Source organism: Oryzias latipes, chromosome 17 (genome assembly GCF_002234675.1).
Source record: "Oryzias latipes chromosome 17, ASM223467v1".
Lineage (NCBI taxonomy): Eukaryota > Metazoa > Chordata > Actinopteri > Beloniformes > Adrianichthyidae > Oryzias > Oryzias latipes.
This window is the reverse complement of record NC_019875.2, coordinates 31,599,591-31,623,630: the sequence shown is the minus strand read 5'-3', so window position 1 is coordinate 31,623,630 and position 24,040 is coordinate 31,599,591. Positions and strand designations below refer to the sequence as shown.

General features: G+C 43.4%; 1 protein-coding gene across 1 annotated transcript in view; it reads right to left on the bottom strand.

Annotated features, from left to right (window-relative positions):
• Window positions 1-24,040, bottom strand: part of ptprm (protein tyrosine phosphatase, receptor type M) — a gene marked incomplete in the record, with an annotated part of 229,034 nt that overhangs the window by 120,170 nt on the left and 84,824 nt on the right. Inside the window, 2 exon segments of the mRNA XM_023964783.1 lie at window positions 538-647; window positions 1,287-1,595. Coding sequence (XP_023820551.1) covers window positions 538-647; window positions 1,287-1,595 — 419 coding nt within the window.

The following is a 24,040-nucleotide window of genomic DNA, read 5'->3' as shown; positions in this document are numbered from 1 at the left end:
CAAGCCCAACCACTCCATCCTACACAAAGAGAGGAGCCAAGTAGGAACTGATCTCACGGGCAAACCCAAGCCCCCGTCCCTCAAGCACTTCAGCCAAGCAAGAGTTCTGGTCAGGGACTAATGGGTCTGAAGCACACAATTGATTGAGCCACCCACTCTCTGTTAGTATGCCAATTGGTCAAACATCTAAGACCCCATCCCATCTGTAGATCCCTCCATCCCACAAAGCATCCCCAATGACAGGATCAACGACAACCCCAGCCAGTCTTCACTAGATCACAAAAATTGACCAAACGCAGGACCCCAGAGGGGTAGCCTCAATCTGTCCCATTTTTAATGAATGTGAGGAAATTGATACTGTGGATTTTTAGGCTCAACCCTAACCTCTGTACTCACCAGTTCTAGTATGCTGCTGTTTCTGTCAGTGAAATAAAATATGATTTGATTAAACCTGTTCTGTGTAATACCTAAGAGGTTCCTTTTGAGAATGGCCATGATAAGATGGATTTTCCTCAATCATCATAAGGGCTTCTCTACCTCATACTGTGTGATGATCCCGTAGGTCTGCTCAGGCTCCCTCCACTTCAGGATGATCTTCTCCTCATAGGCACTGCCCTGAATTGACTCCAGAGGAATGACTCCTGGGACTATTGGGAAGAAACAAAAGAGGTTGTTACATTTTTCATTTTGAGTTAAAATTGACCAAGAAAAGCATTTTTTTTTTCAAATTGTAAAGATTCCAAGTCATCTACATTATTTTCTCGCAGAGTTCCATTTTTCAGGGGAGTTGGATTGTAAAAACTAATCTAGAAAATATTTGGCTGCTCATCCAAGTTATTCTTTAATTCTAACTGTTGGTGTGTAACCCTTGTTCTATCCTAGGCACTAACATTGGGAGGTGGGTCATCCAGACCCACTAGACAGTGCGCTGAACCTTTTTTCTTCAATGATTTGTGATCTTCACTGGTGTCCATGGATTACATGAAATCTTTCCACCTTTATCCACCTTTGTCATGGTAGGGAGAACACCTCAATGTAAGGGGGGGGGGGGGTCATCTAAGATAGCACAAGGGTTAATAGATTTATATAATAATCTGATAAATACTCTGAATAGGTTTTCAAGTACAAGTATGCAACACAAATGCCCATAAACCAGGCAAAATAAATTCCTCAAGTTTTCTGTCCTTGGAGTCTAGAGCTCTACTTTTTGGACAAATAACTGCACATAAACTTGTAGGGACTACAGTGCAACCTGTTTGGTAAGATTAATGAGTAGATTCACTCACCATCTTCATCAGTCTGTAACTCCAGCTCTCTGCTCTCCTTCACACCCTCTAGGTTGCGCAGCACCAGCTTAACGCTGATGTTTGTGAAGGGCGTCAGGTTGTGAATAGTGTGCTGAGGATCATGGCTTTGGGTGAGGTAGCACACCTCCTCCCGAGTCTCCTCTTTGAAGGGTATTTTGGAGCGATACTGGACGGTCAGGTTGTAGCTGTAGCATCGGGTCACGTTGTAGCCCAGAGGTTCCCACCGTATTGTCACCTGCTTGGACTGGATGTCCACAACCTCCAATCGTTGTGGGCCATGCATGGGCTCTGAAAATGTGCATAGGGACAGAAATATCAGTGTACATCAAGAATGGGCAGCTGTTGCAGAGGTAGAACAGTTGACCTCTGATTGGAGGAACGCAGGTTTAGTCCCTGCCATGCCTGCCCATGTGTCAGAGTGCCCTTGAGCAAGACACTATACCATATGTTGCTCCAGTGTGTGAATGTGTGTTTATGGGTGAATTGGACTGTAAAGCGCTATAACAGTATACGCCATATACAATCTAGAGGTGAACGACTTGTCAGGTCAAGCAGGATAAACAATGTCAGATTCCTTATAGCAGATTAATAACTATTTTGATAGTCTTTACAGAAACCGCTTTTTCTGTTGTGACTTTCAGTTTCTACTTTATATTTTCAAAGCTTAAGTCTGCCTGTGCATTGGCAGAAATTTAGACCAACTTGGTGTTCCAGCAGCTACACACCATAGTGGAAAGCCTTCATAGGAAAGCATGTTATTCCACCAGTCCTCTTGTGCACTGACTCTCCATCTGGCCAAGAAGCGGTTATCTATTAGCACCATGCTGATGCAGAGTCAGCAGGTCTGTCAATTAATTCAGAGGAAACCCCTACTCTTTGCCATCTCATCACATCTGGTCACAGACTCCATGTCTACTCAACTTTTCCTTTTGACGTTCTCATTTTTCCTTTACAAAATCCCCCGATCCTATTGTCCATCATGGTTTTTTTTCATCCCCAATTCTTTCTTTCTTGCTTTTACTCATCTCGGTACTGCCCATCTCCCCCTCCCTTCATGCAGGAAAGGGAAGTGCAGGCACAAGGTAATGGGATCAATTTCCATTCCAGGTTAAATTTGAAGTCCATTTCTCTAGAATGTAACACTTTACCACCTATTACAATGAGCCGAGGCTCAATTTTCTTGTTTCCCTGGAGACACAGCACTTGTACAGCAGCCATGTTTAACATTTTGGGTGTGTATTAGGGGGCTGTGTTAAGGGCTTGACCCAAGTTCATGCTTCCTTTTAATTTCTTTTTCTTTCTTTTTTTGCATGTCCAAACACTTCAAGTGGCCTATTTTTCTGAGTTTATTTTTATTTTTTATCCAGCATAGCATCTATAGACAACGAATGACAGAAAATTAGGTCACAATGCCTTATACAACGGAAGCTTGTTTATAAGACAAGAGAACTCCTCATTATTTGATGAGGAAGCAGTTGTAAAAACCACACTTTCCTGTTCTGTCAACAGTACAATATCAAGATCCAAATTATCATCCTCTTGTTTTCTTTGGGCTTTTCTCTTCAGCCAATCAGCTTCCTCTGTCTAACCCTGTCTTCTGCACCCTCTACCAGCAGCTACCTTCAGGTCTTCCTTCTCTGCATCCAGAAACCTCCTCTCTGGTCTTCCTCTAGACCTCTGGCAGCATCCTTCAGTCTCTCCTCTGGACATGTCCCAATCATCTCAGTCTTGATCTCCAGAACCTCTAACATGTGCTCATTCCTGATCCATCCTGGTCCCACCCAAAGAGAACCTATGCATCTTCATCTCTGCTACCTCCAGCTCTGCTTCCCGTCTTCCTCAGTGTCTCTGGGTCCAACAACATGGCTGCTCTCACCACACTCTACACCTTGCTTTCATTTCAGCTAAACTCTTCTATCAGTCCTGACACTTTTCTCCACCCATTCCAACCTGCCTGCACTCGCATCTTCACTTCTTCTCCCCCCTCTCCATTCCTCTGGATTTCAAATCCTCCTCCTTTATCTCTTTTTCCTGTAACCTCACTCTTCCTCTTGGGTTCCACTCATTCACACACATGTTCTCCATCTTACTGCTGCTAACCTGCATTTCTCTCCTTTCCAGGACAAATGTCCACCTCTCTAGCTTGTCCTCCACCTGTTCTCTGCTCTGAGTACAAATCACAGTATCGTCTGCAAACATCATAATCCATGGTGGCTCCTGTCTGACCTCATCTGTCAGCCTGTCCATCACCACTGCAAACAGGAAGTGGCTCGGAGCTGATCCCTGATGTAATCCCACCGCCACCTAACCCCGAGTCGCCACTGTATTAACTTTGAGCCGAGGCGGAAGTAATGTTTGCCGTGAGTTTCTTCTGAGACGCTATAAGGTGACGGACAGTAAGCATGTCAACATATGGCTAATGCAGACACGAGACCAGAGATGAGGACCCCCCCCCCCCCATCTCTTTCCTGTCTCCTGTGTGTGTGTGTGGGGAACACTTTGGCTTTCCATGAAGGGAAAAGACAATTTAACAAGTGGAATGCTGTGTGTTGACATTGTTACACAGAGATCGCGTATGCCACAGTAAAGCATCTAATCTGTTAACGAACTTAAAACGGCATCATCGACTGTAACAATCGGGTCTACAAGAAAAGAAATGTTGAAGTTAAAATGTTTTTTTTCAGGCCATCGTTAAGTATCCAAAGTTTCTGGTTCCTAGTAACTAATAGTTTTTCCTATTTTATTAAGCAGATCACCAACATAGGTCAATTTTAATTTTTATATAAAACCAAAAAATGCATTTTGTAAGTAATTTCTTTCTGCCTTTCTTGTACCGAAAAAAATACGATGGATGGATGGATGGATGGATGGATGGATGGATGGATGGATGGATAGATGGATAGATGGATAGATGGATAGATGGATAGATGGATAGATAGATAGATAGATAGATAGATAGATAGATAGATAGATAGATAGATAGATAGATAGATAGATAGATAGATAGATAGATAGATAGATAGATACTTTATTAATCTCCCAAGGGTGAAATTTGGCTGCAAAAGAGACACAAACACACAATAAAAAACAACAAAATAATACTTCATAAAATAGCAGTTCATATCAGGCAGATTTGTTAAACAACAGTACAGAACCGAAATGTACCGTGCCCCATGAAATTCTGAAACGAACCAAATTGATATTTTAGCGTATTTTTTCACCCCCCTTCTCAAGTCATCTGGGAATATCTCCTGACCACCCAGAGTCTGTTTCAGCTATTTCTTAAGTCATGCAACATTCATTCTTTTCAGCTTCCACCAGTTTGTCCTGTTCTCTGTTTTTGCCCTTTTTTTCTTCATCTTCTTCATCACCAGAGTCATCCTACACACCACCATCCTTTGCTGTCTGAAAACACTCATGTACCACTACTCTGCAGTTACTGATCTCCTTCAGATTCCACCATCTACACAAGATGTAGTCCATCTGTGTGCTTCTGCCTCCACTCTTATAGGTCATCCTATGTTTCTCAAGAAATGTATTCACCAGAGCCATTTCTATATTTGTTACTGAACCAACCTCCATCTGTCCTTCTACATTCCTCTCCTGGATACCAAACCTCCTCATCACCTCCTCATCACCTCCTCATCACCTCTGTTTCCTGCACCAACATATCGATTGAAATCTGCTCCAATGACAACTCTCTCTCTTCTAGAGATGTTCATCACCAATTCATCAACGTCCAACCAGAACGTCTCCTCCAGCTCACATCCTCCCTGTGGGGCAAACCACTAACGACATCAACCATCACACCTTCCATTTCTATCTTCAGACTCATCACTCTGACACTCTTCTACCCCCAACAACACTCCTAGCAGACTCCTCCTTTAAGGTAACTCCTCCTCCATTTGTCCTCTCATCTCCATCACAACAGAACAACTAGAACCCTGCTCCTGAGCTTCTAGCCTTGCTACCTTTCCACCTGGTCTCCACCTGGTCTCCACCTGGTCTCCACCTGGTCTCCACCTGGTCTCCACCTGGTCTCCTGGACACAGTACGTCTACCTTCCTCCTCTGCATCATGTCCACTGACTCTCTACCTTTTCCTGTCATAGTTCCAACATTCAAACTCTCAGTCCAACACTCGTGGCTTTCCTCTTCTCTCTCTTCCTACCAACACATCTTCCTCCTCTCCTCCTTCAACCAACAGCCGTCCAATTTCCACCGGCACCCTGTTGGTGAACACCACTGATGCCGGTTTTTGCAACCACGGCCTCAATCGATCCGGTATGGATTTCATAGGTTTGATTCACATATTTGGCTTGGAAAAGATTTTATGTCAGGTGCTTTTCCTGACACAACCCCTGCATTTATCTGGGCTTTGATAGCCCCCCTCCCTTGGCTATATTTATTTGATTAATTTGCTTTCAGTTATTTAAAGACAAGACCCATATAAGTCTTTAAACAAATGAATAAAACAAAATAAATGAGGCCGTTTGTAAATTCAAAGTCATTTTTCTAACTGTAACATTGCAACTATGGTTAAACAAACCAGACAGACTAGCTAAAACCAAAGAGATTGAATATAATACTTGCAGGCTTTGGTCCGAGTCGCAGCAAAAGTAAATAAACACTTAGATTCTAGATGTCCTGTTCAAAAAAATTGAATATTCTATGAAATAGTGGTAAAACCCTGAAAGGGGGTCGAGCATAGACCCTAAGATTAAAGCCTGTTCAAATATGAAAGATAAGTTAAACCCTCCCTGTAAAACTTCAAGCATGGCGTCCACCTTCAAAAAGAACAGACTTGGAGTTATAAACTATTTCACACATCTTAGCAATTCAATTCCTCAACAGTCATTCATTTTAATGAATAATGTTATCATTCCTTAAGTGCTGGCATTTTAATGTCAAATTTAGTCTGATATGCAGTGAAAAAAATAAAAATAAAGATAGCATCAGCAGAACTTAGAAATGCCAAAGAAATCACAGCTCTTCAAACCGGCTGTAATGTTGGAAAAAGTCATCCAGAAAATAGAAATTTAAAGCCTTTTATTTGCAGAACTATCTGTTGGCTGCACTCAGCAGGCGGCAGTTACGCTAAAAGCCCAGAGAACTGCAGGGTGGCCAAGCACAGAAATCAAATTAAACCAGATGCTCTCAAAATGACAAATGCAGCAAAGTGTGACTGGAAAGCAGACATGCACCAGTGGCTGAGAGGGAAGCTCATTTCTGGAGCATTCAAGGTGACTTCTACCTTTGTATGATATCATGGATCATGTTCACATTTTTTCCAGAATACGATTAAAAACTAGGAAATACCCGACTTTAGAAGGGCTACAGAAACCGTGTCAAAAGCATGTTGTTATGCACATATAAAAAAAGGAGGGTGTAAAGGAGTGTAGGCCATTACTGGTCTGAAGCTTTGTCTGTTTGTTTTTCATGGTTGTGACCCCCTGGCGTGTGAAAGCTGCTGTGATGGAAGCAGTAAGGATGTGATCAAGGAGCTTCTTCCCGCAGGCGATACGGACTCTTAACCAGTAATCATGGACACTATGCACACAAGCCACTTTCACATGTCACTTTTAGAGCATATTTGCACACATTCGGACATTCTGTTTTTATGTTTTTATATTTGTATATTCCTATATTTTATATCTATTTTCCTATTCCTATTGATATTCTTTCTTGTTTGAGGTCGCGGGCGGTCGCCTAAGCATTTCACTGCACATTGTACGCTGTATGATTGTGTGTGTGACAAGACGCTAAGGGAACTCGGACTGCTGCGCTGGCCAGCTAATCCACGAACTCGCCTGCTACCCGTCAGAAGCGGTGTGAAAGGACGAAGAAGCGGGGCAAGCGCGGAGGGATCCGAGTTAGGCTAGAGGCTAAGCCAACTCGCCCAGCCATACCATCTATCCTTCTGGCCAACGTACGATCACTGGACAACAAAATTGATGACATCCGACTACTAAGATCAGCGAATCGAAAAGTGAATGACTGTTGTGTGCTAGTGTTCACGGAAACATGGCTTAATGACAACATTCCGGACTCTGCTATACAACTGGAGCAGTAAGCATGCTACAGAGCCGACAGGGCTCTCGTAGACGGAGGAAAGACCCGGGGCGGCGGGGTCTGTGTTTACATCCGGGAGGCTTGGTGCCGAGATGCCACTGTAGTATGCAAACACTGCTCACCCCGGCGGAGTTTTTGATCGTGAAATGTCGCCCCTTCTACTTGCCGAGGGAATTCAGTTCGATCCTGCTGGTTGCTACTTATATACCCCCAACTAACAATATCAGCGACAGAAATGCGGCACTGAACGAACTGTATCAAGCCATCGGTGAACAACAAACAGCACACCCAGACGGTTTCATCATCCTCGCAGGAGATTTTAATCATGCCATCTTAAAACTGTTCTCCCGAAATTTCACCAGCATGTCCATTTTCCAATGAGGGGGGACAACATCTTGGACTTTGTTTACACTCAGCACAAAGGAGCATACAAAGCTTCCCCCCTCCCCCACATCGGCGCCTCTGATCACCTCACTGTGATGCTAACGCCAGCATACAGACAGAGAGTGAAAGTGACCAAACCTGTTCTGAAAGAAGTAAGGGTGTGGCCACAGGAGGCCACTTCTGCTCTCCAGGACTGTTTTGGGACGACAAATTGGGAAATGTTCAAAGAAGCAGCCACCTATAACAACACCACAGCCATCGAGGAGTACACAGACACTGTAACGTCCTACATCACCAAATGCATTGATGATGTGACCCAAAAAAAGAACGTCATCCCTCGAGCTAACCAAAGGCCATGGCTGACAGGGGACGTCCACAGGCTGCTGAAGGTGAGAGACAAGGCCTTCAGAGCTGGGGATCAATCAAGCTTGAGAACATCGAGAACCAACCTGTCCCGTGGCATCAGGAAAGCCAAACAAGATTACACACAAAAAAACAACCACTCACTTCAGGGATAGCAAGGATGCTCAGAGACTGTGGCAGGGCATCCAGGCCATCACAGACTACAAACCTGCACCGCGAAGCTGTGAGAGCAACACCACTCTGCTCAACAACCTGAACAGCTTATTTGCACGCTTTGAAGCACAAAACCACACATGCCCAGAGAAAACACCACCACCTCCGCACAACCAGCCTCTGTGCCTGTCTGCTGCCAGCGTGAAGAGGACACTCTCCACCATCAACATCCGGAAAGCAGCGGGTCCAGACAACATCCCTGGCAGTGTGCTAAAAGACTGTGTGGAGGAACTGAAGGATGTCTTGATACGTGATGTCAATGATACGTAAGTTATTTTTTAATCAGTTTACGTATTTTATTTTTGAATTACTAAAATTGTTAAATCTTTTTTGATTTTTTAATCTTTTTTCTATTTTTAATTGTTGTTATTTTATGATAATTTTTATTCTGATGTTTTTAACTCCAGTGTTTCCTCTTGGGGATCCATTTTTCTGGGGCACCACCAGCTTGACCTGTAGGGGGTGCTGTTGCTGCAGCGCCCGTTCTCGGTGGGCGGGCTGTGGTCCCGCTCTGTGGTCTAATAGCCATGGAGTGGGCCCTGGGCTGCTCTGTGCTGGGCGGGCGCTGTGGTAGTGACCCCTGTGGTCAGGCTGGGCCTTGGAATCAATGGATCCCCATCATATCGTTTCCTCACAGCAGTACCAAGCCAGACCTTCTTTAAGCTGCAGTTCTTTGTTTCTGTTCAGGGTTCTACGGGGGAACTGGGTAGGTGGGGTGTGGGTGGGTGGGTTGGGGGGGGGGGGGTGAGGGAGGGATCCCATCTTTGTGTGATTGTCCTTTGTTTGCTGTTTTTAACAATTTTCGGTTTTTATGACTGTTTTATCTGCTTTTATGTGAAGCACTTTGTGTTTTTAACTGAAATGAAAGGAGCTATATAAATAAATAAAGTTTGAGTTTGAGTCTTCACAGACATCTTTAACATCTCCCTGAGGCAAGCCATTGTCACATCAGGCTTCAAAACTGCCACCATCGTACCTGTGCCAAAGAATTCATCGCCATCCTGCTTCAATGACTACCGTCCTGTGGCACTGACACCCATTATCATGAAGTGCTTCAAACAACTAGCCATGTCACACATCAAATCTAGCCTGCCCCCCACCCTGGACCCATACCAGTTTGCATATAGAGCAAAACAATCCACAGAAGATGCAATTTGCTCTGCCCTCCACCCAGTTCTCACTCACTTGGACAAGAAAGACTCATATGTGAGAATGCTGTTCATAGACTTCAGTTCAGCATTTAATACCATAATACCACAGCAACTCATCTGCAAACTGGACAGACTGGGCCTCAGCACCTCCCTCTGCAACTTGCTGTTGGATTTCCTCAGCCAGAGGCCTCAAGCAGTTCGTGTTGGCAACAACATCTCCAACAGCATCACCCTGAGCACAGGGGCCCCTCAAGGCTGTGTGCTCAGTCCCCTGCTGTTCACCCTGCTGACACACGACTGCACACCAACCTATAGCTCCAACCAGCTTGTGAAGTTTGCGGACGACACAACACTAGTGGGGCTCATCACCAAAAACGATGAGACCCACTACAGAAAAGAGGTGGAGCTCCTGACCATGTGGTGCAAAGACAACAACCTCTCGCTTAACGTCAGCAAGACCAAAGAGATTGTTGTCAACTTCCAGAGAGGCCACACCCAACACCCCCCACTCACCATCGAAGGTGCTGCAGTGGAGAGGGTGAGCAGCACCAAGTTCCTGGGGGTGCACATCAGCGAGGACCTCTCCTGGACAACCAACACTGCATCACTGGCCAAGAAAGCACAGCAGCGCCTCTACTTCCTGCGCAAACTCAAGCGGGCAAGTGCTCCACCACCCATCCTGACAACATTCTACAGGGGAACCATCGAGAGCATCCTTTCCAGCTGCATCACTGTGTGGGGGGGCAGCTGCACAGACAAAAACAGTAAAGCTCTACAACGCACAGTGAGAACAGCTGAGAAAATAATTGGTGTACCACTCCCCTCCCTGCAAGACATATACACCACCCGCCTCACCCGCAAAGCCATCACAATCGTAAATGAAGCAAGACACCCTGCACACAGTCTGTTCAGCCTCCTGCCCTCTGGAAAGAGGTATAGGAGCCTCCGCTCCCGCACTACCAGACTCAGCAACAGCTTTATCCATCAGGCTGTGAGACTGCTGAACTCACTCCCCTCCCCACTCACAGCGCCAGCCAGCAGGACAACGGGAATAGCCTACGTGCACGATAGAACTTCCGGTTAACTTCCGTGTTTCGAGTGTAAGGCCGACAACTTCCTGTTGGTCGTGTTATTGTTGTGGGGAGTTTTGTTGAGTTGCTAGTTTTGAGTAAATAGGAGCGGATTTCGGGTAAAAGACAGGCTTTTGGTGTTTTAATGTGTGACAAAGACATCACAACATTGTTGTGTACCCGTGTGCGAATTTGTCAAAGTACAACAGTACTAAAAGCTTTCATAGCTTTCCAGTATATGTGTGGGTGAGAGCCGAATGGAAGGTGAACACGGCGGGAGGACCGCCCCAAGCAAGACGAGTCGTGTTTCGCATTTGCAGCAATCGGAAAGAAAATGCGTCATGTACTGTATGAGGTCGTCTGGAGTGGCAGAGAAGTATGTCAGAGTAGTTCAGGACATGTATGAGAGAAGTATGACGGTGGTGAGATGTGCTGTAGGTCAGACAGAGGAGTTCAAGGTGGAGGTGGGACTACACCAAGGATCAGCTTTGAGTCCTTTTTTGTTTGCTATGCTGATGGACAGGCTGACAGACGAGGTAAGACAGGAATCTCCCTGGACAATGATGTTTGCGGATGACATTGTAATTTGCAGTGAGAGTAGAGAGCAGGTGGAGGAACAGCTAGAGAGGTGGAGGTTTGCTCTGGAAAGAAGAGGCATGAAGGTCAGTCGTAGTAAGACAGAATACATGTGTCTGAACGAGAGGGATCAAGGTAGAAGCGTTAGGTTACAGGGGACTGAGGTGAAGAAGGTGCAGGAGTTTAAGTACTTGGGGTCAACAGTTCAGTGTGATGGGGAGTGTGGAAAAGAGGTGAAGAGGCGAGTGCAGGCAGGTTGGAGCGGTTGGAGGAAAGTGTCAGGAGTGTTGTGTGACAGAAGAGTGTCAGCAAGACTCAAAGGAAAGGTGTACAAGACAGTGGTGAGACCAGCTCTGCTCTATGGGTTAGAGACGGTAGCAGTGAGACAGAGACAAGAGGCTGAGATGGAGGTAGCGGAGATGAAGATGTTGAGGTTCTCCTTAGGAGTGACCAGGTTAGACAGGATAAGGAACGAGTACATCAGAGGGACGGCTCATGTTGCCTGTGTTAGCGACAAAGTCAGAGAAGCCAGACTGAGATGGTTTGGACATGTTCAGAGGAGGGATAGTGGATATATTGGTAGAAGGATGTTGGAGATGGAGCTGCCTGGCAGGAGGGCAAGAGGACGGCCAAAGAGGAGATATATGGATGTCTTAACAGAGGACATGAAGTTGGCTAATGTTAGGGTAGAAGATGTCCATGATAGAGTGAGGTGGAAAAGGATGATTCGCTGTGGCGACCCCTGATGGGAAAAGCCGAAAGAGAAAGAGGAAAGAAAATGCGTCATGTAAACACGCCGTTTGGAATACTTTGTCCCGGTCAGACTCGTTCGGATCAGAATTTCTTTCCGATCGAGATAGGTGGGTTATAACGATCGTTTATCCGATCGTGGAGCATGTAAACGGTTCATTCCGATCGTGTGTCTCTACTGCTCTGGGTTACGTCATGCATAGACGGTGTTTCGCTGAGAGAAAGCATTGGAGCTCATACGGGACCGATCAGCTGCTCTGCGGACGCCCCGGGTAAAGCGCCGCTCCGCTCTCGCCCCGCTGGCTCTCCCCTCTCTTTCACCCCTTATGAGGGAGATGCAGAGGGATGCGTGTCCACTGACGTCTGGACCCGGCATCAACCGAGCTCTGCGTTCGGGCTCCGGTGCCAGTGGACCGAGTGAACCTCTCTGAGCACAGCAGCTAGATTTATTAATGTGTTTGAGGGGAGGGTGCTTTGTTACGTGTGTGTTTTGTTGTTTTGTTATGTGTGAGAATTCGCACTGCGAGCCGAACCGCCACTCTGGGTTAGCGGCGGCCGGACTCGCAAGGGCAGAGCAGAGCACACAGTGTGTGTGAGCTTAGAGCAGAAATGCCGCTCAGTCCTTAAAAACTGTTCAAAAAAAATCACACGGAACTGTGTTTACAGTTGTGCCCCGACAAAATAAAGGCTGATGTTATTCCCAGACATTTACGTTCAGCCAGGATGCAGATTGTAGCGTTTCCCACATGGTTTGTCCTGGATTTTGTGTCCATCGAAAGGCTAATGTTGTTAGCTTGTGTTGTTACCCTATCCTAACACTGGGTTCTTCTTCCAGCTCCGTACTTCTTCCACAAAAAAAGCACTGACCACACGGATTAAATATAAAATGATGAGCGGACCGGCACTACATAATATTCATAACATTAATAAAAGCACGTTTGGAAGATCGCCTCGTATATTACCGAGCTGCTGCATAATATATGTGACACACTGACAGCAAAGGTTTGTTTACAACAGGACACATTTCCCTTCCCGTATTTTCAACACTATATTTTTTCGACACGATATTTTGCCCATGTAACCACGCACTGATCGACAATCCTGTAGATGTCGTTCACGTCAATTTTCGGGAGACCTTGTAGACAACGGGTGATATATGCCATCTTTCGCAATCAAAATCTGCCGTGTCGCTGCTACAGAAGTCGCAAACCCGAAATGGTCGGCCTCACACTCAAGGCGGCGGAAGTAGAACTCCTTAGTTACGTGCACGGAGCCTATTGGACAAACACCCCTCCTCCACTAAGTGTTTGACGGACAAACACTTAACACTGAACTGAGACAAATAACTACCTCTGCATATGCAACTGCACATGTAAATAACATTTATTCCTACCAACTACCTTACCTCCCAGTATAATACAACCTGCACCTTGTTTTCACATATTTATTGTTTTCACATTTAATTATTTATCATTACTTGGAGATTAGGCCTGTTTCTTTGTAGTGCATCTGCACTTTACTGTTGTTTATGTCCACACACGGGACAGTGAGAAACCTAATTTCGATTCCTTTGTATGTCAAGCACATGTGAAGAAATTGACAAATAAACCTGACTTTGACTTTGAGCCGACCATCAACAGTCCAAGTCTAAGCAATGGACAGATAATGCTGTTCACTGGATTCTGAATGCTAAAAATGACGCCTAAAGTGGGAGGAGCACATTAACCAGTTTTCTCAGTCTACCTAAACAACATTAAGAACATGGCAATGAAGTGAGACGAAGTAGGAAGTTCTGTTGGGCCAAGCCTCCTACCAGTTAGAACAGTGTTTTTCCTTTTGGGCGGCCATGTTGCAGCGGTAGGGTGGTCGACCCATGATCCTAATATTGCAAGTTCGATTCCCGCCTTGCACGCCCATGAGTCGATGTGTCCTTGGGCAAGACACATCGACTCAGCAGAGCCGCCACCAGTGTGTGAATGTGTGTATGACTGGGCGAATGGGACTGTGACTGTAAAGCGCTTTGGGCCTTGTAGGTAGAAAAGCGCTATATACGCCATTTACCAACAGTGTTTTCAACCTTTTTTGAGCCAAGGCACACTCTATCCTTGACAAAAATCCCGCGGTACACCAGCATCCAAAATTTAAAAAAGGAGAAACTCACAATCTCATGTGCATTTTTGTAATAATTTTGACAGAAAAATTTGCAGATGTTTTTTCTAAAAGATGTAATAAAAGTTAAGTTAGTTTTCAGTAACAATTTTCAACTCAATTATTAGAAATTTTACCCTGGTTCATTGGTCACTCCAAATTGTCCCTAGGTGTGAATGTGAGAGTGAATGGGTGCGTGATATGTGTGACCCTGTGACAGACTGGAGACCTGTCCAGGGTGTCCCCTGCCTTTGCCCATAAGTGGCCGGGATAGGCCCCGTGACCCCGAAAGGGATAAACGGAAGAAGATGAATAAATAACTGAAGTTTGAAAGCAAATTTGTCCTTCAATCTAGACATGATTAGAAAAATGTTTAAGTTAGAAAGATGACTTGGACCAAACTCTGGGATGTTTGGCTGTTAATAAACACAAACCTTGAAGGAGAACTAAACTGTTGACCTCTGATTTCATCAAGAAGATTGAAAAACTGTGTGATGTGTGTTCGTTGTGGTTTCAAGACGTTTAACAGGAAGATTCATTGTACGCTGAAACGCTGTTTAACGCAGGGGGGCGCCTGTGTTTGGCAGCGGAGCCGCCACCAGTGTGTGAATGTGTGAGTGAATGTGTGTGTGACTGGGTGAATGGGTCTGTGACTGTAAAGCGCTTTGTCCTTGTAGGAAGAAAGGCGCTATATAAGTATACACCATATACCATTTCATCTGTCTGCCCAACTGTTGGACAGGAAAAGTTGAACAAAAGAAGTAAAAAATAAAAAAATACGAGCTTTCGCTGATATTTTTGTTGGAACTGAGAGACTTTATGAGCAGAATCAGAACAAGGAAGTGAAGACTTTTACCACTTCTGATTGGTCAGACTGATGACATGTGATTAAGCCTCCAAGAATGATTGGCAGAGACAGTTAAAGGGGCGGGACTTTTCCTAAAACAGAGATGGAGCTGCGGCTAAATCATTGTACCGCCATTCTTATCAAAGTGTAGAATCACATAACTTATATGCTGGCGATTGTAAATGTTTATAGATATCTATATGGATATCACCTGACCATATCTCATGGAACACTAGTGCAATAAACGTCTTCCTGCAGCCTCCACACAGAGAGCCCGTAATAAGGTAATCAGAGCAGCAGATTAACATAACAGTAGGAGCGCCCTGGCACATATGGTATTAAACAACAGAAATCTTTGAACCTTTAACACTGGAGATGTTTCTGTCCAAACTACTATGCTCTTTGACATACCGTAACTCCTGACGCAATCAACAGAAATCCGCTGATCTGCTGAGAAAAGTAGCTTCGCGCCAATATTGTGCAGTAGGGTTTATGCCGCCAAAAACCAAGATGGAAGGAGTTGTCATGACTGTTCTTGATTCAGAAAGTTAGCCAATGGGGAGATGCTTCAAAGAACATGGTTAATGTATTCCCACAGGAGACAGTTTATACTGCTTCTGCTGCAAACTCTTTTTCCAAAAATAACTTAAGTTAAGAACCAGTGAGGGTGTTAATGACGGGAAAAACTGCACTGACAAACTCAAGATGCATCAGAACAACCCTGAACCTACAAAGAACTTGGGGTCATGAAAAGAACTGGAAATATTTTGGAAGTAGTCCTTATTCTAAATAATAAGCATAAATGGTTATCATTTAGGTTTTAAGAATTAAATTATTTTCTGCATCTAAAGTGATGATTTTAGAAACAAAACAACAACTTCTCACATGTTATCTGTGCACCATTTGAGAGGCGGCCCCAAACGGTGCACTTAGCTCCTGGTGAAATAAAGCATTTGTCCTGGATGAAAGGAAGCAAATTGGGCATGTCTGAGTTCAGCCACTTTATGATAAGAGGAGTGTGTGAATGTAGACCTGGGGGAGGGCAACCTGTGTTTTCCAGTGTTTCCATGGAGTCTCACGGGAGTACAAGATTTTCCATGTCAAGGTTTTGTTAGCATCTTCTGCCTGTGATGGAAGAACGGATCACTTATCAGATCTTCCTCAGGCTTTGCTGCATGCTAGTCTTTCAGAAACGGATCTTTATCGGATTTGCTTCCATTAAAAGCGGAAAGGCCTGGTGCTGGTGCAGACATCTTCCCTTTTAGCAAAACAGATCTGGGGGGGTTAAAGACTGCTAGCACAATAATATCACAGTTTACAGTAATACAGTTTGGGAAGCCAAGACGGGAAAAGGAAGCAGTGCTCGTTTTGGCTGAAGAAAATCCAGAAGCGCAATAGGAGACCATGCTCAGCCACCTCCCTGGCCAGTGTTGTGTTTGAACTGGGAGAAGTCTACAACAAATCGGGGTGATTGCACTGTGACCAACAGGGCAGTGACGAAGATTTTACCCCAGGAAAATCGTCCTCATGAGAGCTTTAACAACAGCTTTTGATACCCGACAATCACATCTCCATGCTCCTCCTTAAGTGCTCATCTATGCAAACCTCTGCAGATGGAGGCTTTCACCCGGAGGTTATGGAGGAGGGGGGCTAAGACAGGATAGGAAATGTTTCTCTTCACAAATGCAATAAGTCAATAAGATTCCAGCTCTAGTATTCCAGCATCATCCTCCGTTACATCTGGTATAAAGTGTGACACAAATATCTGTGTAGCACTCACGCATGCACACATCCACGCGAACACACACTGCCATACACACACAGACCCACCCAAACACGTATGCATGCACGCCCGCACGCACAAACCCACTTACCCACCCAAACAGGAACACAGCCACGCGTGCACACACCGCCACACATACACCCAACCACCCATACATGACCACACACCCACACACACTTTACCTGGCAGGCCTGGATAATCACAAGGATTTATTGAACAGTGGTACTCGCTCCTCACTCACTCAAGTCCTTTTTTATAGCCATCATGATGAATGAGACTGTGACGGGTAGGCCTACAGGGTGGAGGGGCTAACAGTGCTATGGATCAAATTGAAATCACTCGGCACCGCTGCCACCGTGCCTGATGAAGACCCTGAAGCTGCATGGTAGGAGATGAATGGGTGAACACTGGTCTTACCACACGTCCCATAGAAGAATACATAACAGAAAGGCCTTAGAAGCACAGATGACATGTGACAGAATCCAAAGCTGCTATGAACAGACCATCATTACAAGTTTTTCTCCTGTCCTGTTTGACAATTCAAAAGTTTAAGCTTCAATGTTTGTGCAAAATCAACTTTTGAGTTTTAAAGTTTATTATAATATCTAATCCACACAAAAAACAACCTCAACGCAGTATTTTGATCCATTCACACTTTGAGTATTCCTCTCAAAACCTGCCATATAAGCACCAACCCCTCCCAATCCAAGAAAAACAGAAGAGTCTGCGCTGCCAGCTCCACCCCCAGGCTAACAGACACGCCCACTTTCTCTGTAAAGCTATTGGTGATCGGCTAAACGTTTCCTTTTCTATGCACAATATGAACATCCATCTTTGCAAAACTTCGGATGTTGTTTGTTTTCGTGGGAGAAACACAGACACGCTCCTGAGGCCGACTCTAGGGCCCACATGGAGCAAAAGGCGGAGCCTCAAAGATCAAGTCCTCTTTCTACTGGGTTTGAAAAATGAGCTGTGAAAATAACTCATATTTTCTTTAAAAAAAAAAACGTTCTTTAGTGTTCCAAAGGTAAGATATGAGCGTATATATGGATAGAGTTTACTCTAAAAGGCTTAAGAAAAGAATGATATAGACCCTTTAAAAGCAGAAAATCCAGAATAGAGCAGTTCTTTTTTTATCAAAGTAAAATTCAACTTGGAAAATAGTCTATATTCAGGAACTAAAGTGCTTAATTTTACAGAGCCTGAAACAAATGCAATTATGAGAACATCACCTGCATTTTGATATGAAGGAAGCCTGTCTTCTTTATAGGCAACATACATGCTTGCATATCCTTGGTGTCACATCACAACCAAAGCAGACAGTTCTACTCTTTTTCAAGATGCTGGACTTTTGTTGGCCAGTTGGACCGTGCCATTAGAAAATGAGACTTGTTGTATAGACTGCTTTATACGGCAATTACCAGTCTTCTTCATTTTCATGAAAAGGATTAAAAATCACAAAGCAAGCATATGGGAAACACAAGACTGACGGTGCAAAACCAAGAAGCAAGTGAAACAAACAGAGTTGATGGTAAGAAGCAGAGATGGAACTGGTTTCATCAATCTTTCATTTAGCTTCTACCTATATGCAGTGATTGGGGTCAGAGTGACAGGTAGATTGAATCTCAGCTCCACTGTTGGTTGCGGCATCTTCCCACTCAGCCATCTCCTCTGTCAAGCCAGGCTTTGCTTTTTGTGCTCAGGAAAATATTTGTGGTTAAGGCTAACAAATGGGAGAAACACAAGCCCTCATTTATAGATGGGAATGCGATTTCTACTGGAGCAAAGGGAGGTTACCATGGTGATTTTTCCATTTTGGCCCATCGCAGATGCCTTTGTCATTTGTCTCCAAAAACCTGCAGTGTCGTGCTCACCTCAGGGTGTTACCAACAGAGTATGTCAAAAGAAATGTTTGACTTTGGGAAATGGTTGCTACCTTTTCTGAGCCCCCCTCCTGCAAAGATTCAAGATCCAGGCATTTAGCTGTGGAATAAAGGCGACAAAATGCAGAGCTTCCGACAGCCATGTCCTTTAAATGAGGAGGAGTTGAGAAAATGTTCCAGAATCTGAGTTATACAACCAGACTGAATAAGTACTTGTTAGGCGCTTAGAAAGGGGAAGAGGACATCTATAATTCAGCAAAAAGGTGTATAAAAATCTGTGACAAAAATTACAACAGATAGATGCTGAATTATTAAACACAAGAAAGAAACATTTAAAGACCTTGATAAACATTTAATTTCACATTTAAAATGGCTGAATAAAAACCTGGGAGAACTATAAAGTATGAACCCCTTGAAGCTTATTGCAAACAGCCTCGATAATAATTGTTTATTAGAAGTGAAAAGACATTTCACCTTAAAATGTGGAGCTTATTTGTTCCCAGGGTCTCAGTTGCTTCCCATTAAGAGACTTTAATGATAAAACCATGAAGGTGAGCAAAATAATACATGAAACCACTATAAACTCTGAATTGCTCACATCGTCCTTTTGCTTTCTGACAGCAGTTGTTTGAAGACACGTCCTTGAGATGAACACCAAGCCTTTAGCTGAGCCAATATCACAGAACACAATCCAGCATTTCAGTCCAGCTGTGATAAGGAGAGCTGCTATAACCTTCCTGCACAACACAAACTCAATCTACCCTGTTTTCCAAGACTGACAAAGAAACTCGCATTCAAAAGTAAGGCTTTTCATCCACCTGGCAATAGACAATAAATTGGCTCTATAGGTCACATGGTGGGCTGGTATTGTGAAAGGGACAAGGCAGGCTGGTGCCGTCTGCAAAGGGAAGGTGAAGTGGCTTTTCAATCGTGCTCTAAACCAACAAAAGTTTTAATTAGAGATTTTGCTTGCAAACAATTTCCTTTAGGACCAAGTCAGATTCATTTGACCAGAACCAATGCAAACTATCAAATAATTAAATCACACAGGCAATCTGCCTTGTAGTCAGGGGAGAATTATATTGGAATAATTGTCTCATCACTTTCTTAATAGGAAGGTAAAACTTTGTGCACTTATTGTTATTTTTTTTGGATCAAAAACTGTTTTATATGATAGTGTTTAAAGATCCTGAGATCAAGGCTCGTCTTAGAGCAGAGTGGACAGGCAGAATTGGAATTGCTACGATTGGAGAAATGCGTGGACCGAATTTACAAAGAGATGGATAAAGTTTCCTTTGTACACTGATATTCTATGACAGCATAAAGGTCGTGCACATGATCAGTGCATGATTGTGAATTGGCCGTGTGAAGGTAGTGTTTATTTTGGCATTCGCATGATGTAGGAGCTGCAGGTGGAAGAGAATCTATCAGCTGGTAAACAGCTGCATTAAAGTTCTGACATTTTTACAGTTTATCCTAAACTAAAACAATGGGGAGCCGGTTTAGCTCGTGCTGGTTTGCGGCACCTTCCGTCCATGAAACCAGGGTTCGAATCCGGGCTGCTCCCTGTTCCCTTCTCTACCTCTGTGCCGGTCCCAAGCCCGGTTGCTTTGAGAAGGTTGCGTCAGGAAGGGCATCCGGCGTAAAACATTGCCAAGTTTACCGTGCGACTTGTTCGCTGTGGCGACCCCTGATGGGAAAAGCCGAAAGAGGAAGAAGATCCTAAACTAAAACAATGAAAGTTTACTGAAAATGTAAATAAAACCATCCCTTGTTAGTATGGCTAAGTTTTGTATGTTTGGTTCCAGTGTTAAACGGCGGCCTGCTGTAGGCAGGGCCCTACGTTTCCAACCTAGAGACATGTGAGAAAAACAAGCCAAACCCAAATCAAATATGGAATCACAAAGGCATTGAACTGCAAAAATCCTGGGAAAGTTTTAGCAGGAATTATTCAGACTTCAGAGATATTACGACATCAGAAATTCTCATTCCCACACCAATCAGTAACAATTTACTTAAATGGCACCGTGGGAGAATGGATGGCATACCTCCACAGTATCTGAATCACTGACATTAGACGGAGAACAATTTAAAGAGGACACCAAAGACTAAGGCTTGCAAAACCTATCAGACTTCCTTTTTTTCTTTTTTATTTGTTCTGTCCAACAACTCGGCAAACAGATTAGAGTTGAAGGCCTTTTGTGTTGGACAGGTTTTACTATCACAAAAAGAGGTTACAGAACTTCTAAAAACCAGAGTGTAAATTTGTATAAACCCCTTTTTGTTTGGAGTGCAGAACCATAGTGCATGCATGTAATTGTCGGGTAGATTACTGTCACAGTGCTGACAAATGTCTGAGTTACTGAGACCCATCTTGAACATCCTCTGTCCAGTGTAGTAAATTCTGTGAAGAGTTTTGAGATGGATTAGCTGCAGATTTGGACTTTTTGTCAGTTTAAAGGTGTTTAGACAAAGTTCTGACCAAAAACTTTCATCTGTGCTGATGCTCAAATCCGCATCCCATTTTGTTGTCGGAAGTGAAATATTGTTATCTAAATTACATAAAAGTTTGTATATTTTGGAGAGAGTTTTATTCATTGTGAAATTGATCAGAGTGGTAACTACATCTGGTAGCTTTAAATCGTTGTCTCTGTATTTAAACCTTTTAGTAGGGATGGGTATCGTTAAGGTTTTAACGGTACTACTACTCTTATTGATACTGCTTATCGATCCGGTATTTTAACGGTACTCTTATCGATACTTTTTGAGGATGAAAAATAAATAAATAAATAACAAATTAAGAACATAAAGTGTTTTATTTCGTCATTATGCAACAACACTTTTTTTTAACAAAAAATTTTACTTTATACATGAGAATGTTCCAGACAGGATATTCATTTAAATTATTTAATCTAATTATTTGTATTCTTTATGAGAGTGATGTTTCCTTTGATCTTTTGTCCATTTTCCACAACCTTGAATAGACTTTTCTGTCTGTCAAACACCAGAGTTAGGATTGAGTGAGATGATGGAAACAAATTCACTTTGATGCAGCCTCCTTTCTATTTATTTATTTTTGTTTAAATCCAGTAAACCCAATAAATTATATTAATTTTACGGATGACAACTATCATTAGTCGTTAATTATTATTAAGTATTAGGAAGCAGCTGAAAGTTTGTCACGGGTCTGGCATCATAAGCGGTGAATCTAAGCCACGCCTCACTACCTGTTTGTTTTGTTTAGAACACGCCGCTACAGCGTGTTCTCAGTGGCGGTTTTTGATATGGGCGATGTGGGCGGTCGCCCAGGGCGGCACTTCATAGGGGGCGGCATTTTCCGTGCCCGATTCGCTACACATAATGTGCTACTATATTCAAAGAGGAAGCTTGGAGCTTTTAATTTGAAATTACTTCAGCTGCCGACACTTTACGCTTTTATTTTGACACTTCATCCTATTTCCTCTTTACACTTATGGTGCAAAAAAAACAGATGAAATAACAACGTAAAGCAGGCACATGAAAAGGAAAAGCAGGCAATGGGGATTATTTCCCACAATTCCTTGCTCCGACACAGCAGACCCGACGCGCACGTGACCACCGCCCTCTGCTGCAAAACGCTTGCGGCCACACCTCTTTGCGGTAGTCTTTGGAACATAAGTCAAAAAACTCGACTCGCCGGTGGCTGGCTGAATCACACTAACAGGTGATTGGGAGTCTTTTTCTATCTAACAATCAACTCTGGGCCGCAGCTGCGCCTCCCGTCACAGAGACGGAGCCGCGTGTGTCTTTTGGAGGATTTCTACTGTTGGTGTTGCACAAATTTAGGGAAATGCCAAATATTTTTGGAGTAATCCCACTGATGAGTTCTATGATTTAGTCTTTAATGTTTTATAAGACCTAAACATATTAATCACGCTAAGTTTTTTTTAGATCTAATCCCTCTGATATGTTTCACAAAGACACACACAGGACGTCACACATTAAGAAATTATTGCTGAAAATGAAGGGGTCCAGCTCTAAAAAAAATGCTCTAAAAAATGATAAAAGAGCAAAAAAAACAGAATTAATTGATTTGTAATTTCTTATTAATATTTCCAGGCATTCTTTGTTTTGTTCTGCAGCATGTTCACATTTGTATAATTTTGACAGAATATATTTCTATGGAGAGCAAAATATTACAAGTTATTTAAGGTTTAACTTGAGTTATTCTGGATTAATATTCCTTTTTTTATTCATATTTATGTTCAAAAACTTCAGTTTAAAAGGTTTAAAAGTTTAGCTTTAGTGTATTCAGTAAATGTTTATCTTCTTCGGCCCAAAACCTTAAGCGTGTTTTTAACTTAGGCCCCTGTGTGACTGATTTTGACCCCCCTGTAATGCGAGTCAAGAAAATTCATGCACTTTTTGTGTAAAATGGCTAAATAGAAGATAGGGAACACAACAGTATGTCGTCAAATTTTGTATGTCTGCGGGGGGGGGGGGCTTGTGGGGTTACTCGCCCAGGGAGTAAGTTAGTGTAGAACCGCCACAGCATGTTCTACACAAACAGCGCAACATACGGTCATCGTAGCAGCAAGGTGACAGGATGGTAGGGGCTCCTTGATGTAAACTTCATTAACTTTACGCAGAAACAGGTGTTCTTAGTCTAGGGCGCTCACGTGTCCCCTACGAGATCGCCACTGACTGTGTGCGCTGCCTTGTCTTGTGTGTGTGCGCGCACGGTGCGTGCCGTCTGAACAACAGCCCCGCCCCCCGTGAAAACAAATAGACAGACAGAGCTCTCCGCTTCAACGAGAATACCGAAATCAATATCATCATTAATTAACTGAAAATTGACTGACTTGGTGAGTGAAATATGGCAGAAAACGTAACGTAAAACCTAAAAAACTAACTTCTCCAGTACCGATGGCAGAACCGTTCAGGTCAGATCTTAACGATACTGCGGTCTTGAAGAATGTGGCCCCGGGGCTGGTACAATACCGGGGCACGGTACCCATCCCTACCTTTTAGTAATAATTGATTTAAGTTGCTGATATTCCAAGAAGTTATTTATTCCATGTTTGTCTTGAAGTTCCTGGGGAGTTATGAATCTTCTATCAATAATTACGTGCTCTAGTTGTTTTATGCCCCCTGCTTGCCAAGCTGGGAAGTGGATAATTTTTTTGTTTATGAGGATGTCTGGGTTGTTCCAGATGGGTGTCATTTTGCACGGTTGAATTGATGATTTTGATATTTTGAGAAATTCCCACCAGGCTGTTAAAGTGGCGTTTATATTAATACTTTTGAAACAATCCTGTTTTTTAACTGTTTGGCTAATAAATGGTAGCTGTGACAGGTTGATCTTTCCACATAACGCCTGTTCCAAGTCTAACCATGAGTTGGTTTCTGGATTATTTTTTAACCATTTTAAGATGTATTGTAATCTATTTGCAAGAAAGTACTTGTGGAAGTTAGGTAATTCTAATCCTCCACAACTTTTTGCACATTTTAAAGT